Source organism: Telmatherina bonti (genome assembly GCF_933228915.1).
Source record: "Telmatherina bonti genome assembly, chromosome: 18".
NCBI lineage: Eukaryota > Metazoa > Chordata > Actinopteri > Atheriniformes > Telmatherinidae > Telmatherina > Telmatherina bonti.
This window is the reverse complement of record NC_136616.1, coordinates 18,426,925-18,454,467: the sequence shown is the minus strand read 5'-3', so window position 1 is coordinate 18,454,467 and position 27,543 is coordinate 18,426,925. Positions and strand designations below refer to the sequence as shown.

Genomic DNA, 27,543 nt, shown 5'->3' with positions numbered 1-27,543 from the left:
TTAAACACGGTTGTTTTTTATTAACTTATTGAATATTTTGAACAAAAACAGAGAAGCCCTGCTGAGACGTAGAAAAAACTGAGAGCAAAGCCAACAAACATGAATGATTTTATTAGTTGTCTTTACGGTGTGTACACTGCGGTGAGAGCGTAAAAGCATAGTGGTTATGCTTCACTTCTCATGTATGTTATGAGGAGAGTAATGACCTGTCTAGAAGAGAAAGAAGATAACCACTTATCCTCCACGAGGTTGGCATTAGTGGGTTCTGTTAAAATGTCCTGGCAAATATTTGAAACGTGTGCACAATGTGCAGAAACTTATGTTTTTTTATGCTTTTAGCCTCTTGCATGTCCTCCAACTTCTGCTGTTGTAAGCTTAACTCAAGCTGAGCTGGACTGATATCATGTGACTGGTGTAACTGGACAGGAAAACTTGTTTTTCTTTACCTCAGAAAGCTGCCATTCTGTATGTTTGAAGTGGGCTTGATCACTGCTCATGATGCAACATGAAAAATTGTGTGGCTGTGCTTAAAAAGGTCTAACTGAGGGAAAATCATTGCTTTACTTTATGAGAGCAAATCAAAAACTGGCAAAGACTCTAAAAAGGGGGATGCACTTTGACAATATATATATATAAGATTTGGAAAACTATAAGAAGTATAAGCTGGTAAGGAAGCGACAACAGAGGAGTGGCGGTACGGTTTTTAACTCTGGTAGTATGTCCTGAGTCAGCTGTTAGTGGGAGTTTATCACTGTTGTAAAGCTGACCCTGGGCCTTGGGCAGGGTTAGGTTATGCAACATAGTCATGCATAGCTGTGTGCTCAAGGCAGTCGCACAGGACGTAAGCAGTATCAGTCTACATGAACCCAGAAGTCCACCCTTTGCAATTTTAAGATTTTAAGAAAGAAAATCCAAATGTATCTGAAGGATCAACGTCAATGTTTCTGACACTATAACAAGTGGGTGGGCAACTCCGGTCCTGGAGGGCCGCAATCCTAGAAGTGTTGGGAGTTTCCCTGCTGCAAATCAGTGGGTAATTAGCAGACTAGTGCAGTTGGATGTCAAGCTCTGCAGCAGTCTGATGTGAGTCAGTTGTGTTGCAGCAGGAAAACTCCCAACACTTCTAGGACTGCGGCCCTCCAGGACCGGAGTTGCCTGAGCTACGGAGTATTTTTCTAAGTTTGCATTGAAATAATTACAGTAAAATCTTTTCCTGTACTTCCACGGTTGATCTTCAGGTCTTCGCGCTCATCTTCTGACTCTCTACGCAGCACAAACTGACATAATCGTCTGCTGCACATGCATGTTGGCACGTTTAGCCTGTGTGCATTAAAGGTGACAGGTTGGATAGTGAAAGGCACAGAGATTCTCCAGATAGGATCATTAATGATTAACTCTGCTCTTTCAGGTTGTTTGCTGCTCAGTGGCTGGAAAACTGGAACAATAACATGCAAACATGGAGGTAATGGCTGTGGTGCCAGGCAGGCAGACTACAAAGATGCTTGTCTCCATTGAGGACATAATCATAACACAGAGTAAGAACTATATGGCATGGATTACTGAGAGGTGATAAGAAAGATAGAAGTATCAAAGTGTCCTGGATCTTGCAGTGGACGAGATTTTTCTCACAATTGGCCATTTTAACTTATAAAAGCTCCTTTATTCTGTGTTGGGGTGCAAAGTAAATGATGAATTATGGAGTTCATGAGAGTGCATCAACAGACTGCAAAATCATCTCCAAAGCAGCTGTTTTGCACTGAGGGACTGGCCGTGCAGGTTGTAGCGGCAGCTTTCTAAAACCTCATGCCGTGCCTGAAGTTTTGGAGAACTGAATAAATATCTCAGGGATTTGAGCTTCTCTCTAAGGTTCAAGTCTGCTCAGATTCTGTTGTGCCTAAGGTGAGACTGCTGCTGGTTGCTTACTGATAGTTTATCACTTTGATCATGAGATGAGACCTGAAATGACATCAGAAACATTTTTCCCGACTCTGAGCTGTCAGAGTTTTGCTCCAGTAAGATGACGTGAAAGCTAATATGCTAAAATGAAAATAGCTAATTGACTGCTGCTTAAGGCCAAAAATATGCTATAATAGTAGGTTCTGTCAGAGGAAAACCTACAGCAGAAATAATGCTTGATTCTCATCCTGTTAGGCTGTAAGTGTAGCGTCTGGATAGGAGCCAGAGCCATTATGGTTAATCAGAGTAATGCACCAAGCTGAAGGGAGCTTACGCTCTTCAACAGGGCATTTTTTCCTGTCTGTCTGTGCATTAGTGTTCTGTTTTACCCCCAAATACAGAAGACCATTAGAATTAGGCATTAAGTCCAATGAGGTGTTTTTGCACTGGATGGGACATAAATAAATGCAGAGAAATTGTACAACAAACCTTGATCATTAATGCTTAAATGTGCCGTATTAAACACAGTACATCTGGAGATTTATCAGCAAGTCGTGATTTAACTTTCAGAACTGTCAGAATCAGCCTTTATACATGCAAATGTTTAGATACACCTGCTTCTGGAAAAAGCTGAATTGACACTGAAAGATGTTGTCGGCCTTTGAGTTTGTCCCTTATTGACCAGTTCACCACAGCAAATCATACTTACATTTACACCACACCCCCTTCCTGACACAACTTCAATCAGCTTTCAATCAGCCCACAGAGAACAAACCTCCTCAGGGATGCAACAGCACAGGGAGCAGGAATCAAACCGCCGACCACCTGGCCACATGACAAGCAGCTCTACCACCTGAGCCACTTGTATTGATTTCTGAAAGATACTCAGTTCAAAAAAGCATTTTTTTAACCCAGCATTTTCTCTTTTCAAATGAACAGATAATTTAATTTCAGCTCCCAGGTTGTTTTAAAGAAATGCTTTCCCAATGACATGTTCATCTCAAAAAGCTGAAGAATTGGGATCTTTTTTCCTTTTTTATTTTTTTTTAATTTTTTTTTTTAAACTTTTTGGTTTTATTCCTTTTTCTAATATGTTTTCTGTGTTTTGCTTTAATATTAAAAGAATTCATGCAACTTGTTTGGGTAGTATGCTTTGACAGTGCTGCCACTCCTGGTGTTTTTGTGTGGGGAATTGTCTCTGAATATCCAATTTACTTCCAAAATGTAATTCTTTTAGTATTATATTGAATTTAATTTTTTATTTGCTTTTAAGCTGTTTAATTATTTTATTAAAGAATGCAGTCCTATTTTTTTTTTTTGCTAACTTTCCACTCATTTGTGTACAGTATGAAGAAATGATTTGTATCTGTAATGAAGAAACTCACACAATAGTGTGAACAGCTTCATCATGTTGCATGTTCATCATTACAGGTGATGAAGGACCGAGAGCTTTTCACACACTAATTATTTTAATGGGCTGAGATTATTTAACTGGGTCATTTCACACCTATTTTTAATAGCATCTGGTTAAGGTTTCCTCTTATGACATGTTTTTCTTGCTCCTTTCTTTTTTTTTATAAGTGAACTAATCAAGGCCTCTCTTGTTAACATGAAATTCAACTTTCCACTTAAATGATTTCCTAACAAAAACAGGTTTGCAAACAAGCAAGGTAAAATTATCTTGCCTTGTGACTGGTTTTGATTAAGTGATGGCAGGCGAACAAAGGTACTGCACAAAGTCCCGGGTGATGACTTTAGCTGATCAGGCTGAGCGACAAGACGCATCCAGCTCCACTTTGCATTTAAGAACACAATCAGGAGGAGGATGATGATGATGGAGCATTGTTTATATGTCATAACTAAAAATAAACAATATTTTTATTTATTTATGAAAGCAAATATTCCAACATACTTTTTTATACTTCCGTATTTTTTATCTGAAAACAAGTTATCTTAATGAATTTAAGGATGCCCCTTCTTATTTGGCTTCTCTTTTACAGCCTGTGGGACTATTCTGTTAATATGAGAACAGATATAAGTCAGTGTAAACATACTAAAAATACAAATACTTGGTCCAGCTTGTTTTGATACTTCCTAGCAGTGGCTCATTGGCCTTGCATAAGAACTCAAAAACAGTTTTGGCATTGACCTCACACCCGTCTGTTTTCCTAGAAACCCCCAAGACTTCCCATCGAGGAGCCACAGGAGCACATGTTCATTCAGGGCCATGTGGGTTAGTAATGTGACATAGAGCTAACTCATACCCATATGTCGTAAACACATTTTCTGAAACATAAAACATAAGAGTTGCACAACAGAACGGAGGTGTGGGTTGGGATAGGAGGGAGAGACAGAGGGGGACATTTGAGGAGGTCGGGGTGAGGAAAATGTTTAGAAGTGAGGAAGCTTTTTGACCTCTGCGGGAAAGAGTGGAATGTGTTACTTTACAGTGAGATTTGGGTAAAAGATGAAGGAAGAAAACAGAAGAGAAAGATGTGAGTGAGTGGCTGGGAAAGGAGGAGGGGCGGGGGAGTGGTGAAGGAGGTGTGTGAGTATGGGAGGGGAGATGGAAACTTGAGCCATGTGTTTACCATGTCCTCAGAAACACATGAGTTCCTGGACAGCGTGTTCAAAAACGCATCCTGAAAATCTTGATGCAAACAAGAGGATTCAGTTTTCAGTACAAATAATGAAAAAAAAAAACCAACTTCATTTTCACCACCAGGTAGTTTTGGATGGAAACATGAGTGTTTTAAAAATGTGGTTTGGATTTTATCTACTTAGAAAAATGGAACCTGTCCTGTTTAAATGAACACTTCAGATTCAGACGGTGACTGCAGCAGGTGATACAAATGATAACCCATTTCCTCTCTATTTTCTCTGAACACATACATCACATAATACATAACATAAAAAGAACAATCTTGATGTATTTCTATTTCCATATCATTGTCCAGCTGAAACGTGACTTGAAAGGTCATCTCCCCTCTGATCAGTCAAAAATAACTTCAGGTAGATTCTCATGTTGTTCTTGTGTTAAGTCCAGAGAGGCATTTCAGGTAGTTTAGGATCTTCTAATGGAGCTTAGGAATAAGTCTGTTTTTCAGATTTTTTTCATTTGCACGACATCTTACATAACATGTTAAAGGAAAGAAGGGGGGATAAAAAAAAGAGGGGGCCTCCTAAAAGCTAACTTGATGTTCACTGTGATGGATTACGCAACAAATGCCTTGAGTTAATTTCATGTCACTGAAAACTGACATCAAATTTCCTTTTTTTTTTTCTTTTTAAAAAAAAAAAAAAATTGATTTAATTTAATTGATGCAAAAATCACTTTTTACACTCATCTCTATGAAGTTGCCCTTCTTTCAACCTCAGGTCTTCTAGCAGAGGGGTTCTGGAGAGACCTGTACAGTATCTTATCTCCTTATGTGTGGTGTGACATCCTGTTCATTTTAACTGTATTTCTCTGAGTTAAACTTGAGCAGGTCTTAACACGTCTGTCTTTCATGTTGTTGCTCATCCAGCAGAGAGCTAAACAGCACCAAACTGTGTGACTGCTGATCCAGCTTTGTGTTTGAAAGCAAACTTTAAAATTCAATATTTTCATGATGGGAAGTAAAAAAAAGCTAAGGAAATCTTTAACCGTCTATAGTCTAAAACAATTTAAAAACTGATACAGATGTCAAGTCAAACAGGACTTTTTTTTTCTTATTGCCTTGTTTTTCACAAGATGCTCATTAGTCACCATTCAAAACTACAAGCAGACATCCCTTAAGAATGACTTGATAAGTGGAAGTAATCCTGATCCACTGAGTCAGCTGCTGAGTTTCTGGCACAAGCTGTTTTGTTCCCTACAAACACCATCAGAAGAAGCCTTCAAGAGCAAAACTTCCTGGTTCACAGCTTGGGTCAAAGAATGACTTGCTCAGGTTAAAAACAAAGATTGGTTTGTTTTTCACGTGCAGCAGCAAGAGCGTCTTCTGTGTGTGTGTGAGGCTCATATTAGTTCCCTCCTATCCCTACCGGCAGTCGGCACCGCCTGCACGAGGCTGTTTTCATGCAGTCTGGCTGAATCCAGTTTGCACTGCCTGAAGACATGACCTCCTCATCTTACCCTCCTTCCCCCACTTCATGGAATATTTCTCCTTTTGGTCATATTAATAACCACTTCTTCATGCTAAGGATGGTGGCTCTTTGCTTAACTATGGTTTATCCCTTCACCCCCATACTCTTTTTCTTTCTGCAGTGTGTTTCCATTTGTTTGTCATCTCTTTTTATAGTTCTTTCCCTCCTTTCCCCTCTCTTCAGTTCTCATATCTTTGTTCTTAGCCCTCCTTAACTGTTGCCATCAGCTTTGGTGCTTGCAAGAAAAGAAATGTGAAGGGTTAAAAAAAAAGAGAAATAAAAGAAGGAAATTGAAACTTTTTGTAAACCTTGCACATATTTTTAGATGTATTCTCTGCATGAATACACATTGTGTTCATGCAAAGAATGCTCAATTCTTTTCTGCAGCAACTTGATCTGAACGTTGAGCGTAAGAAAAGAATGATAAACTATAAAGAGCAAAACCTGACACTGACACTGTGTAAAGCAGATACCCTCACTACGTTTTTTTACCGATATCCAATAAACCAATTTCAACCAACTCTTAACTTTCTGACACCAATATCAACTGATACCAATATTTTTGGAGCAAGCTGTGCCAAACAAACAAAAAATATCTGGAAAGTATACATGACATCTATTATATTTTAAAATAATAAGTTAGAGGAAATGGAGCTGAAGAGTTTGATATATAATACGTGCATATTGTGTTAAAGGTCATTATAAAGGTAAAAACCAGTACTGATAACTTCTGACATTGCATATTAAGGTTGATGTTAGTCAATAATTGGTATGCTGACAATAATAGATAGATAGACAGATAGCTAGATAGATAGATAGATAGATAGATAGATAGATAGATAGATAGATAGATAGATAGATAGATAGATAGATAGATAGATAGATATGTGTAAAAAATGAAGAATAAAGGCAAATATTTAAAAAAAAACCAAGTTGTTGGTAATATTAGTGTGTGTTGACAGAGCAGGTGCACTAATGGTCCCAAAGTTGGCGACCTTTTGAACATGTGTCTGTTAATTCCAGTTATGATCAGGTGTGTGAAAAAGAAAATACACCACTATAACACAACTTGATTATACTGTAAATGCACCAAGTTAACAGAGAGCCTGGGATAATATAGATATTTTACGTCCGTAGTCTCTAAGGCACAATGAAACACCATAAATATATATTCAGCATTTAATAATGATACGGTAGAGCTATTCTGGGTTTTTGCTCAAGCTCATTTGGAGGGAAAGGCAGCAACAACATAAAAGTTCGTGTCTCATCATGTTTTTTTTTATCATTTTGGTGAATTTCTATATTTTCATGCTTTGTTTTTCCTGCTATGACAGATTCAGCAAACAGCTCAAACCAAGCTGGGTGCCTGCAGGAAAACATTTGACATGACTGACAACAAAATGGAAACCACAGTTTTTACAAAAAGAAGATCCTGCGTTTAGCATTCTGCATCTGTGTGTGTGTGTGTGTGTGTGTACTGTATGATCTATTGCTCTAGTAAATGTGCAGAATCTAACACCCTACTTCTTTGTGGATCTTTCCCACGACGATGCTTGCCTTGCTTCTTTCTACTCTGCTGCATGACTCTGTGTATTCTGTGTGCATTTATCAACCTTTGTCATGAGAGGATTACTGAACGGACTCAATGGGTGCGAGCTCTGAGGTGCAAAGGGTCAGGAGGGGCACCCTAAGCAGGACCATCTGTTTGAAGTCACTGTTAACATAAAGTATTGGAAAGTCCTTGTTAGTTTAGGGTTACCACATCCAGACATCCCCAGTATATCTAGACTGGGTGATGCACCAACCACATGGCATCAGGGATGGCGTACTTATGATCAGATCACAAAACTGATGTTGTTTTTACATGAGGTTTTATAGATTCTTGACTTAATTTAACAAAACCTGTAGACTTGGAGATTAATTTCTATAATAATTTTTTTGTATATTTTCTTTTAAACTGATATTCCCACTCCAGTAGTACACCACTGTCTAATGCCAGTCTTTTCTGATAACCCAAAAACATGCCCCCATGAATAACAAGACGTTATCGAACTGCTTGCCATCCTGAAAACAAAACTTTGCTGCCGCCTTCCTCACCGACAGTGCCAATAATCATGTTTATTTGATATCATTTTATGATATCAACATGAGAAGCAGCAACAGTTATCACTCCACATCCCCTCTATGAGGTGAAATACAGAGATTAAATATGACATGAACTTCATTTTGTGCCGTTGAGATGGAAGAGGAATGTCTGTAACAATTTTGGTAGTTTGTCATTGCTGTGGAAAGTGTCAGGGTTGAAGTGCTTCTGCTTGGTGGCCATCAGTCCTTGGTCACACTACAGAGGTTTGACAGATTTTCCAACTTTAGCACCTCCTAACAAAGGTTAATTCAGCATCCACCTTCCATCTTGCTTGGCTCTGAGCTCTCTCCAGCCATTAAAATCTGAGATTTATAATTACTCTGTCACTCCACCTCTATTATTGTAATTTCCTTTAAAGGTGGAGTACGTAAGATTTTCAATATTTTCAAAATAAATGAACTAATAAAATAACTACAATCATAACTAGATAGTTTTTTTTAACATGTAGGTTCCAGTCTGTCCATATTTGATGCGTTATTAAATTACAAGTTTAATTAATGACAAATGACAAAAAGCACTTTTTTTTTTTTACTGGTAGGCAAACATTTAAAAGGGTCTTCGTCATTAATTAAAGTTGTAATTTAATAACACATCAAATATGGACAGACTGGAACCTACATGTTTAAAAAAAACTTATGATTGTAGTTATTTTATTAGTTAATTTATTTTGAAAATATTGAAAATCTTACATACTCTACCTTTAAAGCCTTCTTGCATTTATCTGTTGAATCGGCCACGTTGCATATCCAAAATATTGATACTAAAGGCGTTGGCATGACATGGAGCCATAAAGCAAAATGTCATATGATGCTCAAGGTTACAACATAATATCGAGGATTCCAGTTTCTCAGCCTTAGAACAGGAATGTTCTCCACAAATGTCAATTTGCCATCAAAACTAATTAAATGTTCAGAGTTTTAAGGTAAAAAAAAACAAAAAACAAAAAACGTGTGTATTTATGACTTGAATCCTCCAAAAAAATCAATCCTGATACTTGTTTTTCTGGCCTACATTGGTAGACGGATTGAAATTGAAACTAGATTCTAGATATTTATGTTAAAGAATCAATTTGCATGTTATACATATCTTTTTGGAGTAGATATGTAATTTATAATGAAGAGAAACACAACAGAAAACAACTTTTCTATCTGGATCTTATCTTAATCAGGTGGTTGGGATCTGCTTTGTCTGTTGAAGTCACAGCGAACTGCAGCACGGTAAAAGGATTGTAGCCGCAGAGCCAGTTAAAAACAATGGCTGAATGCAAATACATTCATATGTGAAGCTATTTCTGTTTCCCAAATGGTTGTGTTTCTTAGTTACTGTGGCAACACTGAAAACTTCATTAAATATCTGAGAATGAGAATATGATGCGGTTATGATGAGGCCAGTGGAGGGATCGGTTCTGTTAGAATAAGACAGATGATATTTAGTGCAGTGGGAAAGTAACGACTATCCAGACAAAGAGGTCACATGTAGCATTGTTGTGTAGTTTTATTTTAAAATAAATTGCTTTTTTGAAGCAAAGGAACCTTTGTATTATGATTTAGTACAGCAAATACCAATATTACTAGGTATAGAACTAGAAAGGTAACCAGCAGATCACACAGCACTAGTCTACATTACCTTTGCCATGTGCAGCTCTTTAACTGTCCTGTGCAACAAACTTCACAGAGCTTATAGACTGTAAATCGTATATCTAACACCTCCAAATATTCTTAACCACCCATTTAGATCAGTCCTTTCCCCCTTTTTTTTTTCTCTTTTCTGCCTTTTTTTTTTTTTGTCTGAGTATTTGATAAGATCAACTCGGATGTTATCTAGATATATCCCAAACCACTTTTGGGCAGGGAGTCTGGACAAGACTGAAAGGAACATGAATAATAATTGCAAAGAGATACAAAGCAGCCTTAAAGTAAAATGTACAGCAAGAGCTTGAAGAAAAAAAAGCTTATACTGCACTATAAACAGACTAAACCATTGATTCAGAGATGCTAAATTAAAATTAACAGGCTCAAAAAGATACACAAAAGCATACAAAGAGACACAAACGTCATCTGTTATGATTGCAATTATTTTGTTCTCTCTTGGTCTGAGTGCTTCGCACATAGGAAGGGGGGGGGGGGGGGGGGGGGGGGGTGTTCATGGCCTGCATAAATACACAGTATCTAAAAGACAAGTCACTGCCAATGAAGAACCACTAGACAAAGCACATTTTGTATTTTCACTTTTGCAGAAGAAATTTAAAGACGAGGCAGAAAGACTCAGAATTAACATTTAGAAAACAGGTTTTCATGTGCATTATGTGTGCATGTGTGTTTTTTTTAATCAACTTTCAGACTTTGCTTCGGTTGAAGACCTTTTTTTTTTTTTTTTTCCTTGCTTAGCTGTTTTTATGCTTGGCTCAGTCTTTAGGAGTCATGTGACAATATGACACAGGAACACATTTATTGTCACTGATTAATTACGCCGTTAAGAAAAAAAACGAAGAATAAATCTGTGTTTTGTGTCAGTTTTTCACCTCAAGGACAGAGTTTTCTTGCAAGCTGGTTGGTCATAAAATATTAAAGCCCTGTGTAACTGCAGCCCAGACTATAAATAGCTCTAGCTAAACATAAAGCCATTAGTTTAACTTCTGCCATCTTACATGGCTTTATTTCTTACTGACAAGCTCAGACATCCATCTGCAGTCTTAGATGCACCCTGCATTCTGATCATACAGACACACAGATGTTTTGGATGACTGTGCAGAACTCACAGCATGCAATCCATGTTAAACCCTATTTTCCAGCATGTGTGCATGAAGATTTTGTCACTGGATGGATAAAAAATGAATTAAGCATGAGCATATAATTGATAAAAATAGTAATAAATCAAAGAGACTGCAGGAAAAAACAAAGACTGGTTGAAAAAGCTGCTTATTTGTCTGTTTTTCTGAGATTTGGAGCGCTAGAAATGGAAGCTAACAAGCTCATTTTAAACTATGTGATGCCAAAGGTTTTGAAGCAACCTGTTGTTTTAAAAGAAATCTGTGAATTTGTATGTCACTGACTCAAAGTCACAAACATCTGAAAATGCAATATTAAAAATAAAATAACAGAATAAGTCATAAGCCTTATCAGGCACCCAAAAAGAGACAAAACACTCCCAAAGAAACTATTAAAATATGAGTCTTGACCTACTGGTAAAGAAAAAACACACAAAAAACAAAGTTATACCATCTGGTTTATTTTGTATGGATTAAAGATTTTATCTTCAACATTCTATCCATTGAAATACCATTTAATAAATATTTGGTGTCATAAAAGACAGTACCCAAACTGAACACATATCAGAGAAAGTCACTCTGTTTTTACATGTGTAGAAATCCAACCTCCTTTGACATGAGTTAGTAGTATTTTCCTCTTCTAAATAAAATCCTTTTGTTTCAGTTAAGAAAACCAGAATCATAGAGAGATCAACCAGCTGATTGAGAAGATCCAGGTGAGGTTTTGCTCTTTATTGAGTTTCTGACTCATTCTGACATCTAGTGGTTAAAGTTTCACGTTGATGTGAAAGAGTCTGCTTGTGCCTGTGGAAATCTGAAAGGTAATGGTGGAGTATTATTGTGTTACAGATTTATTAATACTTCTAAAAAATTGTCTGATATTGTGTCATACTTGGGCTACCTAAATACAGATAGTTTGTACAAAACTGAAGCCACAAGTTTGACATCTATGTCTCACAAAGTGCTTTGACAACTTTTGGGTTGATTTTTTTAAAACTACCAACCATATTGAACTGTGAAATCCAACAGACTTGAAGTCATCATTTATTTTGAACTTAGTCTGACTTCCTTCCTTTCTTACCCAATTTAACTATGCATTATCTGTGAAAATGCTGTACCGGCATTTACAGGCAAGAACATTGACACAGTTTTTTGTTTGTTTGTTTTTTTAAAAAATAAAAATAAAAAATGAATAGTAATAAAGCAAGTCAAAAAAACCATTTTTAAAAGAAAGAAAGAAAATTTAGCTTCAGAAAATTACATCCACCCTTCCCACAGTGCATCATGGCAAAGATTTTAATATTTTTCTGGCAAATGCGCGTCTCTGAATGCACCTAACATCTCTTCACTGCTCAATATTTGTAATTTTACTGATGCTATGTTGAGATAACAATTTATATTGTATTTCTTTGGATAGAGTTAGTTGATCTGTGGCATTATCGTCACTCCCCAAACAAAAACTACGTCAGCGGTTTGTGTTTGAACTACGCCATCTCGCGGCCACATTGTGTCATTGCCCCCTCTGTGGTGTACTAACACCGAGCCACCAGCAGGAGGTAGTGTTGCACAAGTACATGACAGTTTGAGGCAATGGAAACAGCTGGTCTGTAAGAGGTTTGGAGGCTTTTTTATTTTTTGAATACACTTAATTTAGATTAAACTAGAACAACTTGCGGTCTCTCTTTCAAACCTCACTTTTAGTTACCGCGAGCAAAGTTTTTTGTTGGCTTTACATCAGCCTGACGCTGCTAATTAACCAATTAAGACTGTAAAGCCAGCTAATTTCGGTTAATAAGCTTGTTTTATTGGTAAAAGTTCCGTTGTAAATGGTCTGTACTGGTTTCTTTTAATATTTTAAGAGTTTTGTAACGTTTTTAATTGATGACATTAGGCTTAAATAGCTCTTACCCCAGTTTAAAGTCTTCAAAGGCTGCTGTAGTTTTATGAAAGCTAACAAAAGTTCTGCTTTGTGTTCACTGACAGTAGCAACAGCGAGTCTTATGTTACAGAAAAATAGGCTGTTTTACGGTTTATATGTTGTCCTACAGGGTTGTGTAAATATTAAACATGTTCAAATTCATGTATGGAGTATTTACTAATGTAAAATGCAAAAAGTTGTATCGGATTTCAATTGGAGTAAGGAAAATAAACATTTGTTTCTTAATGTGAAATCCCTTTTGACATGAAAGTTTGTTGAACAGCTGTCTTAACCCAAAAGAAACCATCGTGACACTTATGATACACAGTTTCTGAGACATTTGGCGTCTCTTTATGGTAAAACTTTTCTCAAAAGTCCTGTTGAACGATCAGATTTCTGTCTTCTGCCCCTTAATGGACATAGAAAAGCAGAAGATTACACTTTTGACATATCATATGTCAATAGATTGGTCCAAAAACAGTTTATTTTCATACATATTTTGGTAAACTAACAAGTAAAATAAAAAAGAAAAGACTTCCAACCATTTTCTTTTATGGTTTTATGTGTCTTAAGGGGTTAATTTCCTAGTAAGTGTGTGATCATACACCAAAGGAATTTGAATTTGCGTCAGGATGAGACAGATGCAAAAACTAAATGTTCACATTGAAGTTGTGAGGAGAAGAAGTTTGCTTTTACTGCATAAATGTCAGTGATGGACATGTTAACTATCTTATTAATCACCTACCTCTTTCTGCCACAATCTGAAAATATGTTGGGTAGAAACAAGCAAACCACTAAAAAAAACTCACCATACTAGTGAGGACATCCACATTTATTATAAATCTATGTGATGAGCCTGTTTTTTTTCTCTGTCACCCCACAGAAAAGTGTTCAGTCAAACTGGGGATTGGAGGAATGTTTTTGGAAAGGCAACACTTCCACTAAGTGGTGTGTTTGATCCTTCAGGCTACAGATGGTGAGAAGTATGAGGAATGAGTCGTCACCTGTACCATCTGATGCTTCAGCCTGCCTGAAGCTCATGGCAGACACAGGTGTGTAAGTCAGAAAGTAAAGAATATAAATGAGGGGATTTACTTTCAGCAGTAGGAATGATTTTTTTTTTTTTTAAAGATCTGTGTTAGTGTGAACACTTTCTCTGCCTTTTTATCATCTTTTCAAATTTTCTCACAAAATTCAGGGTTTCATTTATATTTCAACTTATATAAAGAATACAAGACAGAAACACAAAAATACGGTTTTGATGACATTAGGACTTTTGCTGCAGACCAGTGTGAGCTTCTCTGTAAAACCATCTTAATTCACCTCACCCATCTCTTCTGCTGTCGTCTTAACTACTTCCGCAGACTTCTGTAGTATTTCCATTCGTATATGTACCTTTCAGATTAAATGGACTGAGGTTTCTAGACTTCCTCCTGGGAATTTCCATGATGTCAAAAGTACATTTTTTCCAGTCTTTGTCCTGAGTTCTGCAGCATGTTTTAATCTTGTTAAAGTCTCATGTGGACCAAAGGATCGTGGCCACTTTGCCGGTGGCCAGTTTGAAATTTTGACCAAGGCAGCATCAGCATCCGTAACCACTGAACCTTTGAAACACTACTCAGGTTCTGTCTGTTTTTGTTAATCTATTGTGTGTAACTTTGTGCACATCCTGTCCTCACGTGCCTCCACACATCTCCAAGCCGTCTCCAGTTTTGTTTTTGGAAGTCTGATTTAGTTCCTGAAATTGTCAGAAATTTAAGGAGAGTAAACATTATGTGAGATCTGTGGCAGACTTGATGAGCATATGATTGCTTGTTTGTTCTGCCTTTTTTGTACTTTGTTCCGTGTCAAGTCTGGGAACAATAAGAGGATTTTTTATTTTATTTTTTAGCTTTTCATGTTAAAACTAGAAAAAGAATAAAATCTGAATTGTGAGGCAGTGTGAGAAACATTCAGCTTCAAACTGTAAATATTATATGTAATATATAATATATAATGCTGGACTTGCAATGTATGTGTATATATATATATATATATATATATATATATATATATATATATATATATATATATATATATATGGGCAAGGCAAGTTTATTTTGTATATCACCTTTCATGTACAAGACAATTCAAAGTGCTTTACATGAAACATTAAAAGCATTACAGAAAAAAAAAGCATAAAAGAAAATACAAATAACAAAGTCATGTTAAAATCATAAATTATAATAAAATAATTAAAAGCAGAATTAAGTAAAAGTTACTGTGCAGATGTCATGAGAAAAGAAATGTTTTTAACCTGGATGTAAAAGTTTCTACATTTGGTGAAAGTTTAATCTCCACTGGCAGATTATTCTACTTGTTTGCATATATATGTGCAACTCCCCCATCATCACACACTCTCACAAACTTCCTCTTCACCCCCCCCCGCCCCATCTCTCTTGGGACCCTCACAAAAGTCTGGTGAGGGGTCTCCAATGGCAAAACGCAGGAAATCACAGCTGTGCTCTTCCCCCTTTCTGCTGTTTGAGACTTGGAGTGTGTTTTTGTGTCTGTATTGGCATCTGTGTGTGGATTTAGGTCAGAGCGTGTGTTTTAGTCTCTGCATGTCTGTGTTTGTGTCTCGGTCGCTCTCCTATCCAGTTTATCTGACTGGTATGATGCTACTTTCTCTTCCCCGCTGCTTGTCTGTAGAGTTTTCCAGTGAAGTTAAAGCTAAACTTCTACAGCCTAATAAACACTCTGCGCCTGAGCTGTGTGTCATTGTGGCTAATAGTGCAAGATCGCACTGAACTGGACTAGTCTGGTGGAACCGTGCACACTGTCTGACTTTATACTCTTTAGTTTTATTATCATCCTTTACTTTTGCTTTTCTTTGCTTTGTTTTTAATTAATGCAATCTGTTATTTTCTTTATGTCTTGTATACCAAACATGGACAACAGTGTAAATGCATCCCCACATGATCATATGTATTTTGGCTCTTATTGGGCTTTTCAGGGCTTGTTATAGACTTTGTAGTGGCAACGTAACTTAAACATAATGGAACCTGTTCTGGCCACTCTTGCAGGACGTGAAGTTTCTGACTCATGAAAAAAACAAAGCAAATAATCTCCGTTTATTAAACAAGCAGTAAAAAAAAAAAAAATTCGTGTTGCGTCCACAAAACTACAGCAACTACTTTAACAAACAAAATATGACAAAAATGTTTTCCTCTATTTACGGTTAGAAAAACTGTAACTCTTCGTCCTGCACCATTTACAAAACCACTGCGCACTCCGCAGCGCACTGTCTCTTCATGGTCCTAATGCAGGACGTCAAAAGGAGCTTAAAATAGTCAATTTAACTGTAACATATAAAGACAAAAATATTATAAAAAATATACAAAACCTGGCAAAATTTTCCATGGCAGAATAAATAATACATTACTTATAATAATAAAAAAAATGGTTCCATTATAATGTTATGTACAAAAACATACATAACAAACATAACTTTTACATGGCTCTAACAGACTTAGTTTAGTATATTGCCTCATTAAAATACTGTAACTGATTAGGTGTATGTTTGGAGAAAAAAAACACATTTTCAGACAATAAAATGAGTACTTTGGTGTCCATTTTGCTGGTCGATCACTTTCCAGTTTCTTTAATTGTTTTTGTTTTACAAACCCTGTTTGGAAGACCTAGCTCATCTCTACGAGTCTCTGTTGGACAGAAACAACTAATACTACTGAAAAAAGTAAAACAGAGAAGCTGGAACTATGTTGTTTGCGTAGGATTGTGAGTGTAGCTGTGTCATGAGGATGAAAACTGATGCAAGTCCAGGATAAAGAAGCACCAGGATAAGCAGTGCTGACGTCAAAGTTCTCGTGTGAAATGATCAATGTGGGGAGTATGAGCAGCCCTTTCTTTCTCCTGCGTCCAATTCGGCTCGATAGTCACGATTCAAATTAGGAAACAACATCAAACCCAAACAGGCTGCATTTCATTTACAAATTAAACCAATACGACGAAGTTGAAAACAGCCTGTTATGCGTTATTTTGTATCTATAAATGTTGTTTCTGCTTGTTTTCTGTTAAATGATGGACGGTGCTTTGTGTGCAGCTTATTTTTGAAGACAAAAACTGCCATAGGTGCTGTAAATGGCCTGTACAGGTGCTAATAAGCAGCTTATTTGTTCAGCTAACAGCACTTTTTCTGTGCAGGGAAGCCATGTTGCATTTGGAGGTTGAGGGCTGATGAAGTTCTTCTTGACTTTCCAAGTTGGAAATCCAACCTCAGGGGTGTTCCAGTCAATTTTTCCTCCCGGAAACTTGGAAATTCTGAAATGCACCATTAGTTGCAACTCAAGCTATGATCAAAAGATCTCTTTATGCTGCAGGATACATATATATGTGTATGCATGTACATTATATAAAGAAGCTTGCCTTCTGTGCCGTCGGAGTCGGCTCCATTAAGAATTTTCCCTCTTAAGTGTGGAAGAAGTTGTCCAGTCTGCAGAAAGTCCAGACCTCAATGCCATCTAGCCTAAAACTCCCAATAGTGAGTCATTTCTTATCTTCTAGTTTCCCATTCATGACATCACTTGTGCTTTTATGGATGAACGGGAGAAGCTCTCTGATTATTTCACTGAACATTTGACCGAGCTTTGCAATGAAATCTTCCACAGTCACAATTAAACGTAATGTTTGGGAGGCCATAGACTTTGTCTGTCCCTCCCTTTCTTCTTGTGTTTCCCCTTTATTGCGCCTGGTTTCCACTTCTTTTTTATTTTTTCTTTGCGTGACATTGTCTCAATGTCTCCTGCTTTATTCCTATTATTTCTTCTTCACCAGCCTCGGCAGCTCCATGTAAAGTCAGCTCTTTGCTGTAAATCTCCGGCTTAAGCTTTAATAGGCACAGTGTGCCTCTTTAACACCGGCTGCCTTTGTTTTGGTTACAGATAAAAATCACTGAAGGAAAACAGAACGGCAGAGTGAGACAGAGAAACAGGCATGGGTTGAAGAGATGGAGCAAAATTGCAGAAATTAAAGCGTGTTTGTGTGAATCCTTGTGGTGCAGGAAATGATGGACAGACGCAAACCTTAAGAAGGTTTATCCACTTCTTTTTTTTTTTTTGTTTTATATGTTTGATAAGATACACATAGAGACGGAGAGAGCAGGAGGAAGAGGAAATTATAAAAGAGTGATGGAGCAGAGCAAACATTACTGTTTCCTAATGCACTTTGCCAAAGTCTGGAATAAGCTGTCTTTAATGTGGTCTAAGAGTGAATCAGACTTTTCTTTTTGTCCTCTCCTCCCTTTCTCCCACCTCAGCTTGTTTGATCTCAGCCTGATGTCACCGAGCTTCCTTGTTCTGACGCGTGGACATATGGAGGTGATCACAGCGGCCGTTGCTGATATTTTCTGCGGGAATGCCGACTCCTCGACAGGCGAGGCGCAGCGCTGACACGGAGCCTCACTCCACTGTCTGGATGGGAGAGATTGACAAATGCAGGGAGAGAGAGACGTAGGAGGAAGGAGGAGGGGGGGCAGACGCAGAAAGAGATAGGGATAGAGGGGGAGGTGAGAGGAAAAGAGGAGGAGAGATGAAGGGAAAAGAAATGACTTCACGCCACGACTGGACTGCCCCCTTTTTCCCCTCAACCTCTCTCTGTCTCAACTTTTTCCTCCCTCCTCCTCTCTGTGTTTTTTTTTTTTTTTGGTCTTTTTTTTTTTTATGATTTGGGGAGAAGAGGGGAAACAAGCATTCGGAGCTTGGCTGACGGTGCAGGCAGGAGCGTCAGATAGGCAAATAGGAGCCGGAGGGGCTGCACACTGGGATCCAAGAAGACTGAAGAGGCTTTGGGGGGTTTTTGGGGGTCTGATACACTGACTGGATGTGTGACTGACAGGCAGGCACAAGGACAGATAGAGACGTACAGACTGTAGAGACTGAAAATAGTGTATTTACATGTTCAGAGAGCAGGGACAACGTGAGATATCGTGTTTTATTTTTTGCAAAAAAAAGAGTCAGGCAGGTGAGAAAGATATTTTCTGGCACCAGAGAAGAAGAAGCAGCAGATGGACCGAAGCACTCTCTTAGTGACACACTCCTCGTCTTAGCGATGCTTTTGAGGAACTCCGCTCTGAGTTATGCTGAGGACACTGATGAAAGCTTAGGATACTTGAATTGTCATTGAAGTCCTCCAGAGGAGTGGATCCACGTCTTCTCTTTCTCTTGTTTTTCCCTTCAGTCCCTCAGCAGAGGTGCTGCGCTGACTGTCACGATGCTTCATCTGAGGTTCTCCTTACCAGCATCATGGACTACTTGTCTTCTGGTTCTGTGCATCCTGAATGTGTGGACCACAGCCTGGCCAGCTGGTCAGCAATCCCAAACACAGCTGCAGCCTCGCAGGTCCAGACTGAGATCGCCGCCGTCTTCCTCGTCATCGGCCGGGAACCTGTCGGAAAGCGCCGAGAGCAAAGTGGAGCGCCTCGGTCAGGCGTTCAAGCGAAATGTCCGCGAACTGCGAGAGAAAAGCTCATGTTTGGACTTGGTCTTCCTGGTGGACGAGTCGTCCAGCGTGGGAGCCAACAACTTCCAGAGCGAGCTGAGGTTTGTGCGCAAGATGCTGTCTGACTTCCCTGTCGCGCCTGAGGATACACGAGTGGCGCTGGTGACCTTCTCATCCAAGACGCATGTGGTGACCAGGGTGGACCACATATCAGCGCCCAAGTCGCACCAGCACAAGTGCTCCTTGTTCAACCAGGAGATCCCAGCCATTAACTACAGAGGAGGAGGCACCTACACCAGAGGAGCTTTCCAGAGGGCAGCAGTGAGTCAGACTGATGGATTCATTTGACGATGTTGTTAAGGAGGAATGTGAGTCAGTTTGTGACTGCAGTGTGTGTTGAAAAGGTTTACAGAGGTACACACTGCAGGTATAAGCTGCAGGTTGTGTGTGTGCGTGTGTGTGCATGGAGGGAGCGATTGTGGCTTCGAAAGGTTGACGTTAATGAGGCCCTGCATGGCTTTGCTGTTGCTGCTTCCTCTAAATTACACACCAGCAGACAGTAAGGGGAAGCTCCTTGCTGGGTAATTGTTCTGGGGTTTCCAGTGATGAAAATACCAGAAAGGGTGAGATGGTGAATGCACAGAACTGCAGACCCCCTCCCCTCCCCTCCCCTCCCCCCCACCCCCTCCTAAAAACCATGCATAGATGCAAAACTGATAAACAGGGATAATTATACTCAGAGAAGGGGAACAGCTGCTGAAACACAACGCAGTTTAGTTTAACATGAGTTAAAGTTTCTGCATAACTTGTGACGTTTTCATTCACGTCCTTTTTTTGTTCTTTAAATAGAAGTGTTAAAGGTTGTACGGTTGGATTTGTGGTACAGGCAGGGTTTTTGGGTTCATGTGGGGTCAAAATATGAGCTTATTTATCTTGTTTTGATTTGGGCTGCCTGCCAGTCAGCGGTACGCACAAATGTTGAAACAGTCATGCAAGCTGGACATATGGCAAAGTTCATCTGTCACGTCCGAACAGCCCAGCTGTAAAAGCCGTGTTGGTGGTATAGGGGCTGGTCCTCTATAAACACACACACACACACACACACTTCAGCCATGCCTGGGATCTGCTTTCAGTTAGTTGGATTATTATTTCCAATTCATGCAGGACAGGTGATTTTAGAAGAATCTGCAAACTTGTTGCTGCTCTTTTGCAATCAGGCTGAAATCTGATAAAAAAAAAAAAAACCCAACAAACTTGTATCTGAAAACAGATGTGCTCTGATAATAGTCTCAAACCTCACAGACTCAAACACAGTCACACATAAAATGCAAAGCCAATAACTATGAAACTGTCAAACAACGCTTGCATCCCCAAACATTACATTTTTTCTAAGTCTAAAACATAAGGTGAGCTGAGATTTGGCAGGTTTCTGTTTAAAGCTGATGGCTCTGGACCGAATCCTCTGGCTTGCTGCTGAAAGCTTGGCCCTCAGGACAGGTTTTCCCTGAAAAGTCCTGAGCTAAGTGCTGATAAGCAGAGTGCTGGACATGTCCCAGCCACTAAAGACCACAACAATAACAAGAAAAGGCATTTTGGGCAAACTTTAGTTCCTTATCATGATCCAAAAACACAAAATATTTTAGGTGATTTATCAAGTGATTGTAGTGGTCTAAAGATATCTCGTTAAAACAAAGAGTGTGTTGTGGTGCTGAAGTTGGCTGTGACTACTTAAAGGTCTTATTAAGATAATATACTGAGTTTAACAGTTATTCCTGTCATCTTAGCCAACTCACGCTCATTCTTTCCAGTTTCGCATCTGCATAGTGTGGGTCTTTAGAGGCACTGCTTTACACTGAGCTGTTTTTTTTCTTTTTAAAAGATAGATGAGCTTAGCAGATACAGACCGAGATGCATCACTTCAGCTGGTGCTGCAGAACCCCCCCCCCTCCCCTCCTCCACACACACCTGATGGATTCAGTCTGACATTTACTGCATGTCTTCACATGATCAAGGAAGTGAAGTAAAATGAGATAAGGCTTGCCTGTGATTTATTACTCAATTTCTGGAGTGAATATTTTTGCTTTTGATAGCCTTTCTGACTAAATGGAAAAACAATAAGGTTAGTTGTCCTTTCATTTAACCGCACAATAGACCGGTCAGCAACAATGCACATTAACTAAACATTTGTAAAACAGTATAGGATTGTGCTGAAGTTGAGATTTTTTCTTTTACATTTCTGAGCGTATGTCATCAATTATCTGTATTTTTCCGAGCATGTGCCTCCATTACACTTCCACCTCAAGGAAAATCAGGGATGTGTGAGCATGTCTATATAAATCTATGTGACGTGTGTGTGTCTTTGTAGAAAGAAATAGCCAAAGTCTGAGAGAGAGGATAATTGATAATTGCAGCATATTAATAATTATGCTATATTTTATTCCCTTGGCAGCTCTTGGCTGTTCTAACTGCTGTTGAAAGCTGGGATCCATTAAGAAAGACATTTTTCCACCAGCCGTGCATGTAGAGACAGGGCTCTCCCCCAGCACTCTTCATCTCTGTCTCACTCCGTCTCAGCCGTGTCTGTCTGGCTGCTCCTCTCTTTTCACACCAACTACATCATCCAGTCGGGTTTAAAGCATCAAGGCACCGAAAGGATCTCTGATGGGTTCAGGTGTTTCAGTTCTTTTAGGGAGGGGGGGGGCTTAGTTTATGGCAAGTTTTCTGTAGTGTAAACAGTAGCATACAGTGTAGAATAATGAGTACAACTCTGTGTAATATCACTTCATAACATGATGTCTGACAGTTCTGTCACAACAGAGTGATATTTGCTTGTATGTATGTATGATTAAAATATAATAAATAGCAGTTTAGACTGACCTTATTAACAATATAGACCCCAAAGAAGGAACTTTTTAGAATAAGACTAAGATGAAAATCTTTTCATTTCTGGCTACTTTAGGTATAAAAGAGGCTCAGTTCTCTTCGTTAAGGAGTTTCTGGCGTCACACTGCCTTTTCTTGCAGGTTTTTATGTAGCTCACTGCTTAATGGGTTGTGTTGCTCTAACTTTTTCTCCAGATTGTTCCAAAGGTGTTTTCTTGGCTTCAGATAAGGCAGCATACTTTGCAGGGTCAGAGTTTTGACCTTTTTTTTTTTCCTCCTTTAGAAACTCTTGTGATTTTTGGCAGTATCTTTTAGTTGGTATCATGCTGGGTTATTTATTGTCAGATTAGTTTCTGTAGATCTGGATTCTTCTTATCTGGGAGTTTTGATACAATCTCTGGTGCTCGTGGTGCATCTTTAAAGGTCATATACTGTATATATAGATAAATATCTAAAAGTAATTTTAAAGTCTCATAATAGCAATTTTCCTCAGGGATAACTAAATTATTTTCAGTTTCTATCCCCCAAATCTTTTTGCTTTTACAAAAGAAGCCTTCAACATTCATTAGTCTTCTTTTTGTGTCGTTAGGTGAAGTTGAATCTGAAAGTTGTGTGTTAAAGAGCAGGTAGGTTGTTGCTACAGGTCGCTATCTGAGCTTTGAGCATACTTTCTGGTGCTGTCTGCTGGTATCAGATATATTGGCAGTTTACAATTAGATGACGCCCTGCGATGGACTGGCGAGCTGTCCAGGGTGTACCCTGCCTGTCGCCCAAAGCCAGCTGGGATAGGCTCCAGCTTCCCCGCAACCCTGAATTGGATTAAGCGGTTTAGAAAATGACTGAATGAAAGAATGAATTAGTTGACATTTTAGATTGGTTGTGTCTCTGCTGTGTCTTGTTGGTGTTTTAGCTGTGTTGTTCATAAGACAGAAGTCTTCGTCTTATCCACAGTCTTTGTGATGGAGTGAAGCTGTTTGATACGGACTATATGGTCAGGTTTTTATCAATGCCTTTCACTTTTGCTCATTTTGGTACTTTGTCTTTACTATGGAAGTGGTTGTTGTGTGGCTCTTGTAGCTGAAGCTTATTTTCAGCCAATCATATGATCAAGGTGTAGCATTATCTCTGTACTTGTCTAATCCATACAGTTTTTACATTTACATTTACTTACACACAACATGAGGCAGTCCGGCCACAGGAATACTTGTGCTATGATAACTTTTTCAATTATAACAAAGGGTTAATCCCTATAGGTTGTTATAAATAAATCACTTTGTCAAGTTATTTAAATTATTGCTCTAAAAAGTAATCTGTTTTCCTGCTTTTGATGCTTTTATTGTAAATTATCCATTATTTTGCCTTATACATGATGAAATATCTTGAATGCAAAAAGGTTCGAGAGCCTCAGTGTATTTCCCTCATTTCAACAATCTTATCGATCCATGAATCATGGCTTTTCCTTCTAGCTTTTATTAACTTGTTGGACAGATGTTACATAATATATATCTAGTGTATAGAATAACCACATCTGTTCTAGCATGTTAAATGTCACCTTTACTACTTGTATTTGTTTACACACCTCTGGCTTGCCATGAGTTGCCAGTATTGGTTTCCACAGGCAAAGCTGACTTTGTCAAAGGAAAATAGATCCCCATTACCTGGACACCTCCGTGTCATTCTGCCTTCACAGCTGCAGAAGACAAACATGGAAAGAGAGGATGGCAGAGTGATTGGGAAAAAGAAATCGTAATGTTTTGACCACACTGATGATAAGCTATGACACTTCCTCAGTCTCAGTCAAAGCAGACATAGTGGTCTATCAGTGTAAATAAAAGAAGCTCTTTGCTTCTCTGTGTGTTTCTAGGACAAAAACCTGTATAAGGTGGACATGGGCAGGCAGCTTCCATTGACTTGTAAATTCTCAACCTGACCATGAAAACACTTTGCTCTTTGTTCACACAGATCTTCACATATGCAGAGTTTATAGAGCAGCTGCATGTCTTTACATGCTTGTCATCATATGTAAGTTAAAGAGCTCATATTATGGATTGTAACCTGTTCATGCATGAGGATGTATATACTCAAATTTAAAGACATACTTTGAGTTTGAGATGTGCAAGGTCAACTTACGCCTCTGTTTTTCTGCTGGGTTTAACTTTCACAAACATAAACCAGTATTATGAAAGTTAATCTAGTCAGGAGACCTGAGTGGGTTTTTTTTGGTTTTTTTTTAATCTAAATAGTGAGTTTTTATCTGAAATCTGTGTTTACTGTCTAAAAGTACTAAGTAGTACTTTTATTTCAGTAGTTAAAATAGAAATGAAATAAAGAAAGAGGACAGGATAGATCATATGCACAGCTCTGCCTTCACTGTTTTTGGGCTCTACCAGAACACACTGGGATCCAGAAATATTTTACAATTAGTTTTTTGGAGGTCACAAGAATCCCAGTGGTTTCATCCTGTTTCTCCTGTTTCTACTCCTCTCCATCACCTCCCCAGGCACTGACCTCCCCAACAGACTGTCAGTGAGGGAAACGTCATATTTATCGGCTTTGACGCAAGTTATGCAGAATTGTTTTTCAAAACATTGTCTATTAGATTAAATGAGGCAAGCTGCTTATGTTTGGCCTGTGGAGATGATCTGCTGGGTTCCTGTAGATTCTTGGCTTGTTAGAAACACACATACAGGCACTGTCACATAGCTGATATTTGGAATTGTGACACTTTCTGCTGTTCAAAATCTTAATGTAGAGCACACATTGTTTTAGTTTCTTAAAAGATATTTTTCCATGATGATGCAGTGTTGTATCTTTTCTTGTTCCAGTCCTCCCAACTGAAAAACCAGTCAATTTGTGGACATTTTAGTGAATTTTTATCTATAGCATTTGTGAAATTTTGCATTTGTCACATTTGTGAAAATTCTAGTTTTTATCTGTCGTATTTGTGAAATTTCTAGTTTTTGTCGCAATTTGTGAAATTTCTAGCTTTTATCTGTCGCATTTGTGAAATATCTGCTGAAATATCCAGCTGTGAAGAAAGAGAAGAAGGAATAAAGTGCTTTTATTTCAGTGACAAAGTTGTTGCAAAAAAAGGGTAAAAATGTGCCCATTGCAATGAATGAAAGCAAGGTGCATCTCTTTGATCATGTCCCTCTGACTGGACTCAACCACCATAACATGATAAGAAAAGGCTGTTTCCTGTCTGTAGAGCTACCACGTCCCGCCATCTCATGATTAATCATTTCCTCCCTCACAGTGTGTCTGTTTCTTCCCTCTTTTCATCCCTTCTGTGTCCTCATCAGTATCAGAGGTTCTCCAGGAAGAATGGGTGAGATAGAGAACACCTACGAGACAATGAAAAAAGAAAAAGACTGATAGAAGCAAGCCAAAAACAATAAGACTTCATTCAAGACTGAATTAAGCGGAGCATGCAGATAAATGCGAATTACTGTATGTGGCATCCCATAATTCAGTGCAATAATAATTTAGGAAGGTAAAATGAAACTTCAGCTTGTTAAGCCCTTGTTTTATTTTGTTTGAGTGTTTTTGTAAACATAGGAAAAATAAATCTTATTGCTAATGTAGCATCACTAACAATAATTAATCTTTTAGATGGGCAGATTATCTTGTAGCACCAGCCTTTTACTAATGATTAGCTAAATTATAGTTTTCCAAACCTTTAAAAGTTAAATCTCTTTGAAATGTGGGTTTAAAAATGATACAGATTCTTTATTATCCAAAGACTAATTGTATTGGTTTTGGAAAGCAAATGATACATAATGTGGAGTGGAGGTTCATGTGTTTTATTACTCCTACTACAGACTTAACAGTTTACATCTCTTGCCTTAAATCATCAAGGGTGACATTTTGTCTAAAAATGATCAAGTTCAAGTTATTCCATTTACAAATGTGTGCCCCATACACACACATACAACCACACACACTGAAATTGGTGCATACCTGGCACTTGTGCTCAGGGTGTAGTTGGAAAGAAACTCAGACACTGTCATGGTGATCGATTTTGTAGACTCAACACGACTGTGTGTGCTTTTGTGTCTGTTTTGGGTTCAGGAGGAAGAAATGCATTAGTCTCAGGTTTTGCTCTGCTGGGCCTCTTCATGCTGAATCACAGTGGCAGAAACTGCCTCCGTTCTCTTCTTTCATAACTTAGTTTGTCACCCCCAAATATGTTCTGCTGAGAAAGTTTTCTGAGCTACTGTTTCAGTGTTGTCATCTTGCTAAAGTTTGAGGAAGACTCTAGAAGGTTTTTTTTTTTTTTTAACCTTTTGTTGACTTTTTAGGTAATTTGCAGCAGAATTAACTCAATATTTCATAATTCATATTTATCTTCATAAGAGCTTCTTAAATTTGGGTTCAGTCTTTTTCTATCAAGTATTTTTGTAAGTAATAATTACATAAATTGCATTTACTCTCTAATAAAAGCCATATAGCAGTAAATTTTGTTGGGTCTCAAGTGACAACTGAATCACTTGTGTTATCAGCTGACCATTCAGAATGATACTGAGTAGAGAAAAAACATACGTAGTAAATAGTTTATGAATTTTGAGAAGAAACAAGGTTAATGGAACATTTAAAACGTATTTGCAATTGGTAATAACAATGCAACTTTAATGTATTAATAGGTTTTTGGGTCATAATACACTTTAATTGTACACTTTAGATATTGCCTAATGAAGTGTAACCAAGCGTTGAATATTTATGCCTGTAGTTTGGACATGTTCTTTACATGATCTAAAAAAAAAAAAGAAAAGACGTGGAAGCATGAGAAAAAGCTCAAAATCTGAAAAAAAATAATAATAAAGAAATCATCAAAGTCTAATTTTAGGTAAAGATTTCTCTTTATTACACTTAATTTTTGACAGGTTAACAATACTGTGAGCATATTTGAGGCTATTCAACTCTCTTATTGGCTTCTCCAAACTTTTACAACCACACACATCTGACTATTTGGTCAGATCAGAGTTCAGATCTGAGACAAGTAGGTATGAGCACAGCTCAACAAAGCTGTTTCTACATTAAAATCATGAACTGGGTCCCGTCCACGTCATTCTCTGAGATGTGTAAGAAGGAAGACAAGAAAGCCAAGCTCAGAGGTAGAAATCAACATAACTTTGAACAGAGTCCTCCTCAGCAGACTCCAGCTACCCGTTTTGGTCGAACTAGTTTGACTGGAAGTCTCCCCGGCCATCTGGTCCAATTAAGCAGCAGATGGTTATCAGCTCTACTCGTTCTTTGCCCAAGAAACCCAACATATGGCCCAAGATTTGATCAAATATTCATAGAAATCAAT

General features: G+C 38.2%; 1 protein-coding gene across 1 annotated transcript in view; it reads left to right on the top strand.

The window, feature by feature from the left end:
* The first annotated feature begins 19,116 nt into the window (after positions 1–19,116).
* The window catches only part of svep1 (sushi, von Willebrand factor type A, EGF and pentraxin domain containing 1), a 103,264-nt gene continuing 94,837 nt past the window's right edge, over positions 19,117–27,543 (top strand). The window contains exon 1 of the mRNA XM_079257337.1: positions 19,117–19,671. Within this exon, the coding sequence (XP_079113463.1) occupies positions 19,123–19,671 (549 nt within the window). The 5' untranslated portion in view covers positions 19,117–19,122. The remainder of the gene's footprint in view (positions 19,672–27,543) is intronic.